Source organism: Periplaneta americana, chromosome 1 (assembly GCF_040183065.1).
Source record: "Periplaneta americana isolate PAMFEO1 chromosome 1, P.americana_PAMFEO1_priV1, whole genome shotgun sequence".
Lineage (NCBI taxonomy): Eukaryota > Metazoa > Arthropoda > Insecta > Blattodea > Blattidae > Periplaneta > Periplaneta americana.
Window position 1 is genome coordinate 207,772,617 of NC_091117.1, and position 14,668 is coordinate 207,787,284.

Sequence of the window (14,668 nt, forward strand, 5' to 3'; positions counted from 1 at the left end):
GAGTCACGTCATAATTCCCATTTGAATTGCATTAGCGACTGTACTGCCATCTCGTGTTCGTTTATGGCGGACGGGTGGTGATCCTGGCGGTTGTTCTCTTCAAAGTGCAAACGATTTTAACATAGGAATGACCCATCTGTTACATATATGATCTAGGAGGGAAGTCACTGAACTCATTGCTACTCTGCCTCCATACATCAAGGGACGTGACATCTTGTCACTGTATAGGGACCAAAAATCTGCTATCTGTTCATTATTTTATTTAAAACTTTGACAAATCTAATTCTACTTTAACTAAATTATAAAGTTATATATTAAAATAGCCTACCTGAGTGCCAAGATCGCAGAGTTCTGTTTTTGCACCAAGTTTCTCAAGCTTTTCTTTAGTCCAGTTCACCATCTTTACAATCTCATTTCTTTTGTGAGGCCATGCTGACACTGACTGAATGGCAACTGCTTCTTTTAATGTAGCGATGTATTGTGCTTTATTAGAATCGACATAACTGAAACGGAATTCAGTCTAATCAGTAATGTACCATTAATGGGAAAACTGAAATGGCAAATGTACACCACAATAATAAACTGTGATAAGAAGTCATGACCACTGAATCTTGACGACCTCAATAGTGTGCTCAAAGCCCTGATGTTAACAGCTACCAAGTGGGTCAGCAGTGGCAGATAGCCAGACCTCAGTGCTAGCTTGTCTGGCTCTGGGCTGTTCCTGAATTCTTAAATAGAGGATCCTGAATCAACAATCCCGAAGCCAAGATGGTATTCATAATGTGCTGAAGGCTGCATGGCAGATGGGAGAAGTCTATCTCTAATAGTGCCTGGAAGATATTTGGGGACCTCTGCCCTTACACCCAGTCTACATAAGTTTAGGAAGCTATGTGGATGAGAACATAATTTCCCCCATATTCGTGGGGCTTTATTACTTACTTACTGGCTTTTATGGAACCCGGAGGTTCACTGCCACCCTCACATATGCCCACCATTGGTCCCTATCCTGAGTAAGATTAATCCAGTCTCTACCATCATATCCCACCTCCCTCAAATCCATTTTAATATTATCTTCCCATCTATGTCTCGGCCTCCCCAAAGGTCTTTTTCCCTCCGGCCTCCCGACTAACACTCTATATGCATTTCTGGATTCGCCCATACGTGCTACATGTCCTGCCCATCTCAAACGTCTGGATTTTATGTTCCTAATTATGTCAGGTGAAGTATACAATGCGTGCAGCTCTGCATTGTGTAACTTTCTCCATTCTCCTGTAACTTCATCCCTCTTAGCCCCAAATATTTTTCTAAGAACCTTATTCTCAAACACCCTTAATCTCTGTTACTCTCTCAAAGTGAGAGTCCAAGTTTCACAACCATACAGAACAACCGGTAATATAACTGTTTTATAAATTCTAACTTTCAAATTTTTTGACAGAAAACTAGATGACAAAAGCTTCTCAACCGAATCTGATTATTATGAATGATATTATGGAAAGGTCTGTTGGCAATGTTAGAAGAGGTATAAGATGGGGATTAAATGATACCTTGGAAGATCTGGATTTCGCTGATGATATCTGTTTGCTCTCCCATATTTTTGGTGATATGCAGAATAAAGTTAATACTTTATTAGAAGTAATAAAAGGGGCTCATATGAAAATAAACGTAAAGAAAACTAAAGAAATGAGATTAAATAGTAAAAAGACAGATAAAGTTATAATGAATAATAATAACATTGATACTGTTCAAGAATTTAAATATTTGGGTAGCATAATTGACAAGGATGGTGGAGCATTTGAGGATGTAAAGAACTGAATAAAAATGCAAATAGTGCATTTGTCCAGTTGTACCCAATATGGAAATCTTATATTATATCTAGATCTACAAAAATTAAAATCTTTAACAGTAATGTGAAATCAGTCTTATTATATGGCTGTGAGACATGGAAAACAAGTAAAATTATAGAAAATAAACTGCAAACATTTGTTAATAGATGTTTACGAAGAATTTTAAAAATTAGATGGCCAGATATAATCACAAACTCAGAACTATGGAAGATAACAAATCAGAAAGAAATCACAACAGAAATCAAAAGATGAAAGTGGAATTGGATAGGGCACACAATCAGGAAAGAAGATGGAGCAGTAGAAAGAATGGCTTTGGATTGGAACCCCCCAGGGTAGTAGAACAAGAGGAAGGCCAAAAAATACATGGAAGAGAACAGTTTTGGAGGAAATTGCTAGGGAAGGGAAAACATGGCGCGAAGTGTAGAAGTTGGCTACAAATAGGGTCTGATGGAGGCACTTTGTGAATGCCCTATGCTCCTCGTGAGGAGATACAGGAGTTTGATTGATTGATTGATTGATTATGAGGCTTTAATGCCTGCTATGAGTGGTTCTCAACAACAGAAACTTTCCTTTTTTCACTGCAGAGGATACTCACAAAGTGCCCTGCTATAGTCCAGGAAGGTACAGACTATGCACTTCACATGGTTGTTGCACATTTCACTTACAGTCGCTAGCCCATTACACAGTGCGTCTTCGCCATCATGCCCACGATGATTGACTGGCCGCATGTCCAGTGAGAGGCCGCGCTTCTGCCACTAACACGACATGTATCTGACACAGATAATCAAGACCATTGCCATTCATATCAACACTTACTTACTACTTAGTCGATCCTCTTCTACCACCTGGTGTAGAGGTTTTGTAAAGAGCCTTCCATCTCTCACGGTCCTGAGCAATGGACCTTGCCTCTTTCCATTCGATCCATCTCTCCCGCATGGTATCTTGGATTCCTTATTCCCAGGTCTGCCTCGGTCTTCCTTTAGGTCTTTTTCCCTCCATTCTAACTTGCCATGCTATTTTTGGGTATCTATCATTGTTCATTCTAGCCAGATGTCCAAACCACCTTAATTGTGATAATTTTATTTGTTCTACGAGAGGATCAATTCCCAGACCTAGCCTTATTGTTTGGTTCCATATTCTATCTCTTCTAGTTTTCCCTTCTATTCTTTTTAAATATCTCATTTCCAGGGCTTGTAGTTGACTCTTATGTTTGGAGGTCAGAGACCATGTCTTGGCTACATATATTAATGTGGGGATATACAGTAGTGTGCAAATTAAACCGAACACGACATATTTTTACATTTTCTGTCATTGTTGGCCTCACAGCTGCTATTACCGCTTTAATTGACATCTGTAGTACGTGTAATTCCATTGTTGAAGGTCTGTCGTTGTTATTTTTTTATGATATGTGACATTTTGCCTGTCGTTTTGTACTTATAAGCATTTCAGTTGTGTTGAAGACTTAATATTGCAATTCTGTGTACATTCTGTCGTCTTCACAAATGGATACAACTCTACGAAAACGGTCTAAAATTATAACATTAGCAGAGCATTCTTCTGTGACACAGAGGCAAATTGCTGCAGAATGTCACATCGGTTTGGCTACTGTTAATTCGATCATGAAACGATACGGGGATACTGGATCCATCACACCCCAGAAAAAAGGAAACTGTGGCCGGAAAAGGAAGACTTCACCTGCAGATGATCGTTTAATTGTCAGGAAAAGTAAATTAAATCCTAGACTAACTGCTGTCGACTTAATCCACGAGTTAATGGCTACCACTGGGGCCAATATTCACGTCACAACAGTGCGGCGTAGGCTTTTGGAAGCTGGACGAAGGGCTCGTAAGCCTATTAAGAAGCAACTGCTAACCCCTGTTATGTGCAAAAAACGCTTAATGTGGGCAAAATTACATCAACACTGGACAGTGAATGACTGGAAGAATGTACTTTTTTCCGATGAGTCTCATTTCGAGGTCCACGGCCACCGTGTTTCTTACATACGGAAAGGATCCGAAAAAGTAACAGCAGCTCATCTCCAACAAGCACCCAAATACCCCCCTAAAGTAATGTTTTGGGGTTGTTTTACACATGAAGGGCCTGGAGCATTAATACCTATCAAGGGAATGATGAATTCTGACAAATATATTCACTTATTGGAAACCACAATTGTACCCCAGCTGTAAAAATCATTTCCGGATGGCAGAGGTGTGTTCCAACAAGACCTGGCACCATGCCATACGTCTCGAAAAACTACAGAATTCTTCAACAAGAAGAATATTCAGGTACTCCCCTGGCCAGGCAACTCACCCGACATCAACCCCATTCAGGACTTGTGTCAATTTGCAAAAGGAGAATGCAAAAAAATGGATTGTTCTACAAAGGAGAAGATGATTTCTGCCCTCATTGGTGTATGGTTTCGCGATGAAGAAATTAATATTTGTGGGAAATTAGTGGAATCCATGCCAAATCGTCTCAGAGCTGTCATTAGGAACAAGGGAGGCCACATAGATTACTGAGGTATGTCTTAGATCCTTTTCTTATCCCGTTTAAGTGTTTTTGCATAAGTAATTACGTTGTTCGGATTAATTTGCACACTACTGTACGTGGTTTTATATACTGTTAATTTAGTTTTCTTGGAGACTTCTTTTTTATTAATAAAATTTTTGTTTAACATATAATACAGTCTTCCTGCTGCTGAAATTCTATTATTGATTTCTCCTTCTACGCTACCATCACTGTTGATAACAGAACCAAGATATTGAATTGCTTAACCTGTTCCAGTAATTAGTTCCCTAATTTAATGGTATGTGATTTTTCTTCCCTGCTGATTATCATTATTTTGATACATATCAACACTGCGACGTCTATAAATGAAACGTTTATCTGTAACTTGGCCTCTGGCAGTATTCGTTTAGCTGAGATGGAGAACAGATCGTTTCGTCATGGTAAACAGATATTCATTAAGGGAACGTATTTACATATACAACACGTACATAAAGAATAGAAAATTGTGTGCTTCAACGAGGCAAAAATTCAGACGTAAATTTCCTGACAGGCCAGTACCCTCTAGAAAAACAATATTAAGATTATCTCTGAGATGTTTAGCACAGCGGACAGGGATTTCTAAAGCATCTGCGGGAGTGGCAAGAAAATTATTGAAACTAAAACAATACAGAATTTCATAATGTCATGAATTACAGCCCCAAGATTACAATTGCAGGCTTAATTTTTGTAGTTAGGTGTTAGAAAAAGTAAATAATGAAGAATTTGATCCCTGATCGATTCTTTTTATAATGAGGCTTGATTTCATCTGTATGGCCAGGCAGATATTGATCAGAGAACCAGATATTGTGCATGAAGCTTTCATTGAAAGTTTGAACGAGTTAACTTGCGTGAGCGCGCTTGCCAGTGGCAGAAGCACGGCCTCCCACTGGGCACATGGCCGGCCAATTATCGCGGACATGATGGCGAAGACGCACTGTAGAGCCCGGACGAGAAGTTATGACACCAGCGCGAGGGACGCATTTTAGTTCGTTTGCTTGGACTCTCCCTCACACTCAACTGGAGGGGTGTTGGGTTAGTTGGTTACTAGCATTCAGAATGTTCAGATCGTTCTGCTACTACCACTATTGCTAATACTGAAAACATTGTCCTTCTGAGCGCCCTCATTATGGCATTGTCTAAGGTGTGAAATCATAGAGTAGTTCATAGTCAAGGACATGAAATAGCATACAATGTATGGAAATTCAAGTCAGAAGAGGTTGTAAATGGAATACCAATTCCATTGAAAAGCGTGTGTGCAAGAGTACTGGCTGCCACTGGTATTTCAAACCGAATCTTGGCAAGAATCAGGAACAAAGGGAAAAATATTGAGGCAGGAACAGCAGATTCTTTCTCCAGTCCGGAAAAATCACAGCCGAAGAAGAAGATTGTTGCAGCTGTAGACAGTTTTGATGAGGAAGTCCTAATAAGTCTCATCTATAATTTCTACGCTACGCATAAGCAGAGGCCGACTCTGCAATCGCTTCTTCCAAAAATGGATATCAGTGTACGATTATGTGAAGGAAGTACAGTAGAGAATAATTACATTGAAAGTGAGCACGTGATGGACAGTATTTTGGAGAACATTTCCATAAACTTAGGGACATCTGATTCCAGCACAGATCAGTCGTCTGATTCGGACGGAGAATAAGAATGTAAAGATGGAATAGGCTAGCGGACGTAATTTCATTAGGTACCTTCGGACTCTTGAGTAGGAAAGTGGTGTTACTAAGGTAAGACGAATGTTTTTGGAAAGAGATTAAACGGATATGCATGCTGCTCTGAGCTTGAGAACCGTAACCCAAACAACCCCCACTCCTCTACCCTGTTGGCCGGCAATTTAAAACTTCGCGCAGGTTGGTGCCATAACATCTCGTCTCAGCTCTATAAGGTAGGGAGGGGGGGGGGGGTAGCTATACACAACAGCTATCATCGCTATTCACTACAGTCGACCTTAATGATTATCTATAGGCCTATTCTAGAGATATGTGATATTAATATCAAGTTAAAATCTGCATGCCACAATGCGATCTTATTAATAACTGTTTATTCTGAAAGTACCATAGGTGGTATACTGGTACACATTGCCTAGAAAAATTGTTCTTCCACCCCAGCAGTAGGATAGACTTAGTGTAGTAGTAGTAGTAGTATACTTAAATTATGATGATGATGATGATGATGTTGATAATGACTTTCAAAACTTACTCGAAAATAGTTTTAAGAGGAGCCGGAACAGCCATCGTTCTGCTTACAGGCTTCGATTCACTTCAACTGTAAAAAAAGATAATAAAACCCGAGGTATGAGATAAGATATCAGCAGACAACAAAATCTCCCCTATAAATTACGTGATACTGCAATCAACTCGAAAAGTCTGCATCAATAGCGATAAACAGCTGTTTCAGCCGGTCACAAGACTGTGAACGAGAGCACTGATAATAAATAGGCCAATCATCACTCTACAACTGAAAGTTCAAATACCTCCAAGTTTTGTTTATATTGAACTCCCTCCCAGTGATAAAGTCCGTATTATTTCTGATAAGAGAATTTATGTGATCAGGACTGATACGAGAAGCTTGTTACCTAGCTTGAACTGTAAGTTGTAAATAGGTTATTGGACTGCAATATGTAATTATTGGATTAAATATTTATTGGCTCTATTTTAAGTTTTAATTATGACGGCAACCGCTGAAGTGTACCATTACCACTATGACTTTAAAGAATATAACTCTATTAAACGAATTAAATTACCATAAATTGATAACAAACAACACGCACTTTTCGCCGCCGCTATTCGTTGACGTTAACAACTTCGAACTTGACTGACATCCCTGAACCAGTGTAGCCAACTCATCGACGAAAAAATATGCTAATTAGCTCACAAAAAGCAAGGTAGAGTATGACATGAAATCAAATATATAAAATATAGCTAGATTGCAAAACAAGAAACAAATACCTATTTTAAAAAGTCAAATTATGCGAAAAACTGCATAAAGCTAAATTAATTCAGGAATAAACCAGTTAACGCTCTCAAAAATATATTTAAAATAAAATTACTACAGGAATATTATCTCCTGGCTTAGTTGTCTCCTGCCTTATCGGTGTCACTTATGCAGTTCCAACCAGTCTTTGGACAGTTGATTGAACATACTACATACATAGACATTATACTATTTTAATAAAATTTAATTGTCATATTAATAATCAACTCGCATATGAGTAGCCAATTTGCAAAACCAGCTATTTGCAAGTTAGATGAATTTTGGCAAATGAGGAAAATTGTGTAAAAACTTATCCACAGATGCTAGAGGCATGATTTCTAGTTTAAATAATGGGGAAAAAATATTTAGTGTGTCTTCCTACAGCTCAGAAATATATGATTAATAGGTAATTAGTTATATTGTATATTAATTTGCAAATAGCAGGTTTTGCAGCCGAGCAGAGCAGTTAGCAGGATTTGCAACTCTATAGGTAGCCATATTAACGATACATTAGTTTGCAAAACCTGTTATTTGATCAATGTTAACAGCTTATCTGACAGGACTAACTTGGAAACAAACTAACGGTAGAAGAGAACATTCTTATTTTCGTTACATACCTAAATATTATTAAACACACAAATATTGTACCATAAAAAAGTAAAAAAGGAGAATAGAATACTAATGTTATAGTTTGAAGGTTTCCTTATGTACTACTGTTTGTGAAAAGTGCAACACCCAGAAAGAATGGCCCGAACGACCCCAAACTCGGGAGATGTGCAAAACAGAGTACCAAATGCAGTGTGTTCGTACGAGTCTCGCTTCAACTTGTCCTACAGTGATGGTCACATACATGTTAAGCTCTACCGTGGTGAAAGCTGTCTGAGAGCCTACATTGTTGAGCGGCATTGCGGACAAGGTCCTAGTGTGATACAATATGCGATCTCGCTTCCTACGTATTCAGGACAATCTGAACTTCAACCGCTACATTAAAGAGGTCTTAGAGTCCGAGGTACTGCCCCTCCCTCAGGCAACTTCACATGCCATATTTCAGCAGGACAATGTCCGGCCACATGTGGCGAGGATTGTGCAAGCCTTCTTCGAAGAACGACGGATATCACTGCTTTCCTGGCCTGCACGTTCGCCAGACATATCGCCCATCAAACATGTCTGGGATATGGTTCGTCGGAACTTGTTCGTCGTGGTCCTCCAGCACACACTCTTGACGCTTTGTGGACTCGCATACAAACTGCGTGGAGGGAGATTCCCCAGGAACATATCCAGGAACTCTTTCATTCCATGCCACGATGCTTAGAGGCTCTGATTGCAGCGCATGGAGGCTTCACTCCATACTGAAATCTCACGGTCACAGATCAGGTACAGTTCTGTAATTCTAATCCTTTGTGTATTGTCATGTATCTAAACTGTGATATCAATTTCATTTCAGTCACATGTATCCTTCTTGGTGTTGCAATTTCTACAAACATCAATGTAATATAACACTTTACAAAATGTTCGGTTCTTCCTCATCTTCACTCAGGTCTGCAACAGCAAGGTATTGCTGCTGGTTGAACATTTCGGTGTAGAAGGTCAGGTTTGCATTCCGAAACCAGTCCTACACGAAATGCAATTCTAGAAGTCTTTCAATGTCCCTGATGTTTGCTTCTTTAAGGATGACACCCATTGGAATGTAATCCTTTTGGAAATGTTTACCTTTATTGTTTAAACTTTTGGATTCGCCTTTTCACTGGTACCATTCTCTTCATCATCTGTATCTTATCCCTCAACACTAACAGAGTTATTGAAACAGGATACACCATATCCATCCTCACTCATTTCGGCAAAAGTCGAAAAAACTGCAAGATAATCACAGTAACCACTTCAAGACTTCAACACACTTAACATAAAAGGTTAGAAGTCCCCGATAAAGCGCGGGCAGAAACTCTCAGCAGTTGTCTTAAATGCATCAGTAAAATCAATTTAACTATACGAGCAAAAAGTAGCTTTATTATCAGCGTCTAATAATATCTTATTCGTTATTTTAGTATGCTCAATGTAATCCTTATGAAGATCGAAATAGCAGCTTTTGCATCCGTAACTCTCAATATGGCCATGTCTCAGTGATATTTAGCAGGTTTTGCAAAAGTAAACATGGCATTGTGCAGTTAGCAGGTATTGCATCCTTACGCTCTCCACACTTAGCAGCTTTTGCAACCGTATGCAATTTTATTTACTAGATTTAAAGGGTTTAGAGTTGGATTTGTAACCGAATGTATGGCTTATTACGTAGCTAATGCCGAACTGAAACCATGGTTACCACTATCTCATTTTTCATTTTTTTGACAGTTAGCTGGTTTTGCATCTGGGCTACTCATATTAACTTTACAATTATTTACGTGTGGATAATTAAGAAAGAAATAATATAGTTCAGGTTATTTTAGCAAATATAGACATTACTCCTTTTTTATATAATTGATTCAATTATTATCATTGTTGTATGAATATAGTTTGTGTTTCCAAAAAACTGTAATATTATTGTTGTTGTTTTTTTTTTTTTTTGTAGGTACTTTGTTCAAACTGTTATGTAAAGACGAAAAATTAATAAAGATTCATTGCCGCCCTCACATCAGCCTGTCATCGGTCCCTATCCTGAGCAAGATTAATCCAGTCTCTACCATCATATCCCACCTCCCTCAAATCTATTTTAATATAATTCATTCATCTACGTCTCGGCCTCCCCAAAAGTCTTTTTCTCGTTTTGGAGCAATAATGCGGCTGGTCCTCTTAACCGGAATTAGCTGCATATGTTGACGTGTCCCTCTAAGCTCGGTCCTAATACGCAGCTTTATTGGAAAAACACATTGTCTCAAAGTGGTCCTATTAAGCTGAATCCACTGTATTAAGGGGGGAAAAAACGTTTAGAAAGTGTTGTGCTATATTTATACAGAAATAGGCTTATTCTGGCGGTGAATAAACACCTGATTTAACAATCCAGAATTTAGTGAAAAAAAAAATAAATAAAAAGAAAACAGCTCATATTTAGGCCTACATAAAAAGAAAGGGCATAAATTGTGCTTTAACTGAAGAAAAACTGGATGACGTAGAGTTAGGTTAGAACAGCCTCCCACAAAATCATTAATATAGTTAGCTCAACAGGCAGGGGTAATCAAGACACAGCTTGGAAAGCGACGAAATTGTTACAACTAAAGCGATACCATATTAGACAAAAGTCGTTCGTACACTGAATGATGCGAACCATGTGCCTAGAAATCAATTCTATCGACAGGGACGAAATTCAGCGTGTGTCCAGATACAGTATCTTTTAACAATATGTGAAATGTACAGTAGAGAGAATAGTAGATAGTTTCAGCACATATTATAAAGCAAGCTAATAAATTACATGCAATATATAGATAACTTGCGAGATTTTATTGCCGAAAGCTGACACGCTGAATCATAGCTAAGCGGGCTATTACGTTCCATTAAGGCGTATCGAAAAAAAAAAAATCTGAAATTCAAAACGTAAGGATATATAGAAGTTCCTTGTACTCCATATTATATTCAGTCTAAAAACCAGGCGCAAGAGCTTTAAATTTCAGTGTATAAAGTAAAATTTTTATTTATTTTTTATTTCCATAATTCTTTGGTACATGGTCATAGGAGCTTAAATAGCTTTTTTTTTTTTTAATTTTAATTTAATTTTTTATTTTTTTCTGAAAGAAAAACTTCAGTTTTCATTTGGTATTAAGGGGTTGTGTCTGGACGGAATATACAGAGCATCACTTAAGTGTAGTTCCTAAATAAAAGTTTAATTTTGTCGTCTCTTCACTGTTGCCAACTAATACCAGATATCACCAAAGAGGGTAAAATCACAATAGTCAATGCTACGTACTGAAATAATAATAATAATAATAATAATAATAATAATAATAATAATAATATAGTATTAACAAAAACAATACTAATGATATAGTATTAGCAACAATAATGTCATCCTATCTTTATGGTCGCCCTCGGTAGCGTAGTTAGCATAGCGCTAAGCCTTCTATGCTTGAAGTTGCGGGTTCGATCCCGGCCGAGGTCGATGGCATTTAAGTGTGTTTAAATGCGACAGGCTTATGTCAGTAGATTTACTGGCAAGTAAAAGAACTCCTGCGGGACAAAATCCCGGCACACCGGCGACGCTGATATAACCTCTGCAGTTGCGAGCGTAGTTAAATAAATCATAATTTATTATTTACTCCTATCTTTATGTGTCCCTTCAGATGAGGCCAATCTCAGTGGCGCTCCGAATGCGCGTTAGTAGCGCTGCTAACGTACGACTGTTGGGCCACCAATTCCCTACACCGTCACAATAGTATACAGGCTTAATTAGAAAAATATGTCACGACAGAATAATATAGAATGACAATGATAGTAATAGTAATAATAATAATAATAATAGTATAACCATAGATTACTAAATTGCCAGCCTAGTGCGAATTACGGCTATATTATTTATGCAGTTAAAATAAAATAACGCATCTAAAATAATGCACTAAATAAAATATTAATAAAGATATGAAAAATTAGCTGATCTCAGGTTCGAACCTGGGTTCAATTACACCATGTCCTTTGACTTTGCCATTACCCTACAGACACCTATTGCTAGTATATTGGTTGAATTACTCGTACGTGCTATGATTATTTTCATGTATGGTGCCTATTATATTTAATTTTGAATTCTTAAAAAGTAAACAAGAATATGTTTTATGCCGTAACGTTCCTCATTTGCGTAATTTTAAATTAATATTTTTATTGTCCTGATGTAAATCATCAAACAAGGTATGGAATAGTCCTCGATTCAGTCTTTTCAAAACCAATGGATGGACCCAAACTCTTCTTCTATTTTTACGCCTATTCTTTCTCCGTATGAGCAAATTTGCCAAAAGTATATCTCCTTCTACGTCCATGTTCACTGGAAGACTGAAAAATTCTCTACAAAAATTTAGCAACACCATTAACGCGCGTTCGCAGCGCCACTAAAAGTACTAATAGCCTCGTCTGAAGGGACCCTAAGTTGCGAGGTGTTTCCTAAATGGTTCAATTATTTATGAAATAGCATACATTTTTCGTCCTGGACTTCTTGCATATTGTTGGTAATTAGGATTAGTACGATCTAATATTAAAATTTATTTTGTCTGACAACACTAAATTAATTGTTTTGACTAAACAGTTTACGATTCATGAGATCTAAGCTAAAATGTATTTTGTTTGATCACGTGAAATGATTAGTTACGAATTTCGAAAACAGAACACCACTTTTAGGTGTATAGCCTACTTCAAATACTTACAAGCAATTTCTTTCTTGGATAAGTTACTACCATGCTATTTCCTCTCCTAAATATTTTAATAAAATCTGAACACGAGAGAAATTCATTAAATTTTGAAATATATTTCTGTCCATTAGCCATGTGCATGTACCTCCATAATTAGGAAAATTAAATCCAGACGTTTGAGATGGGCAGGGCATGTAGCACGTATGAGCGAATCCAGAAATGCATATACTCGTAGAGTGTTAATTGGGAAGCCGGAAGGAATAAGACCTTTGGGGAGGCCGAGACGTAGATAGAATAATATTAAAATGGAGTTGCGGGAGATATGGGATATGATGGTAGAGACTGGATTAATCTTGCTCAGGATAAGGTCCGATGGCGGGCTTATGTGAGGGCGGCAATGAACCTCCGGGTTTTATAAAAACCATTATTAAGTAAGCTATGTGCAGGTTTTATACAAAGTAGGTCTATAAGCTATTTCTTATTTAATTACGCTTACCTGGATATAGAGTTGAACTGGAATCACAACGTAACACAACTGAATTGTGTACTGATATTAATATCAGTATTACTACTTAAGGTACTTGCATTTTCATCAGTTTCCTTTGCTGCAAACCGAAATTATTGCTGCTACGTAACAAAAAATAACTCACTTGTAGTATTTGTCAGTACCCGAAATTCGAAATAAAGTTGGTAAAAGAAAATTCAACCTGAGAGCTAGAAAATCACTATAATCCACTGTCATATGTATTAATTGTGGAAATATAAATCTTATGAGCTTCCTCATTAATACAGTGTTGCAGGGGCGAATGCTAGTCAAGAAAGTTAGGCTTGCTCTTTTATTCATAGGGGAAGATGGGGGGATATAATAATTCATAATTAATAAAAATAATCAGACCCACATAGCCTAAATAATTTATTTTATAATTATGAAATCATTGTAAGTCATGGATCATATTCGCTTATCAGATGTAGAAGTTCGATATAACATAACAAACATGCCCAACAAAACAGTTTATTTAGTTTTTTTTCGACCCTGCCAATCAATGCACATTGTTGTATTGAGCTGCACTGAACGAGCGCACATATTCTCTATAATGTCTGTCTTCTCTTGAATAGTGCTTCGGGAAAATGCATTTAATAATAAGGTTTCAATAACACACAATTCCGAACTCATTGCAATACTTCAAATTAATATTTAAGAATTAATAATACATGCAGCAGCTAACACGTGCATTCCGCTCATACAATTACACTGTACTCGCAAATCACAGCACATTCCCGCTGTCAATACTGCTCTGTGTAACGTTAAATAGTCGTTGGTGTAGCTCTCGGACCAGAGCTTCAAACAACACATAACAGAAGCATGTGCGCCTAGGACGGACTAAGGAGGAAGGCACTTGCGCGCGCATCATATTCTCGCTATTTCTACTCTTTCCTGTAGCTCCGAGAAACGAGCAAGCGTTGCGATACTTGCGGTATGCAACCTGCGGATGGTATTACGTCTGTACAATATTCCAAAAATCAAAATAAATTTTAATGTACGTAACGCCATTTTGAGAAATACACATTCTACGAAAATATTGGGCTTGCGCAGCTAGCATAGCATGCCCTGAGAAATCGCCCCTGCAGTGTTGGTATCTGTTAATTTAAATATAGGGGTATAAACATCTCAAGTGGTCAACGTAACATTTCCCCAGTAGGTCTAGGGCCTACATCATAGGCCTATAGTGACAATATTGAGGGCATATGTCGACATAAACTGCTAATACTGACAAAATTTTAGAAAATAAGACTTAAGGTTACGGTAATTGATTATTAACAATTTTACTTTCTTTCCACTTATAGTCCTGATCAGTTTACTTAATACCCCAAGGGTAAAACCTAATCATTTTCCCCTATTACTAGACTACATTATGCTCTCAAGTTGAATTTTCTTTTACCAACTTCGTTTCGGTGGACTCACGACTCAATCTCAATGAAAAAATA

The 14,668-nt window shown here is 37.7% G+C and overlaps 1 protein-coding gene across 2 annotated transcripts in view; it reads right to left on the reverse strand.

Moving 5' to 3' along the window:
• The window catches only part of Cndp2 (Cytosolic non-specific dipeptidase 2), a 31,874-nt gene extending 24,652 nt beyond the window's left edge, over window positions 1-7,222 (reverse strand). For both annotated transcript variants that reach the window (XR_011334075.1, XM_069836490.1), the window contains exons 1-3: window positions 7,138-7,222; window positions 6,594-6,659; window positions 329-503 (exon numbers count right to left, since the gene is read on the reverse strand). Coding sequence is in view for 1 of the 2 variants with exons in the window: in XM_069836490.1 (XP_069692591.1) it covers window positions 329-503; window positions 6,594-6,628 (210 nt within the window). In the remaining variant the exon portion in view is untranslated. The remainder of the gene's footprint in view (window positions 1-328; window positions 504-6,593; window positions 6,660-7,137) is intronic.
• Between the last annotated feature and the right edge of the window lie 7,446 nt (window positions 7,223-14,668).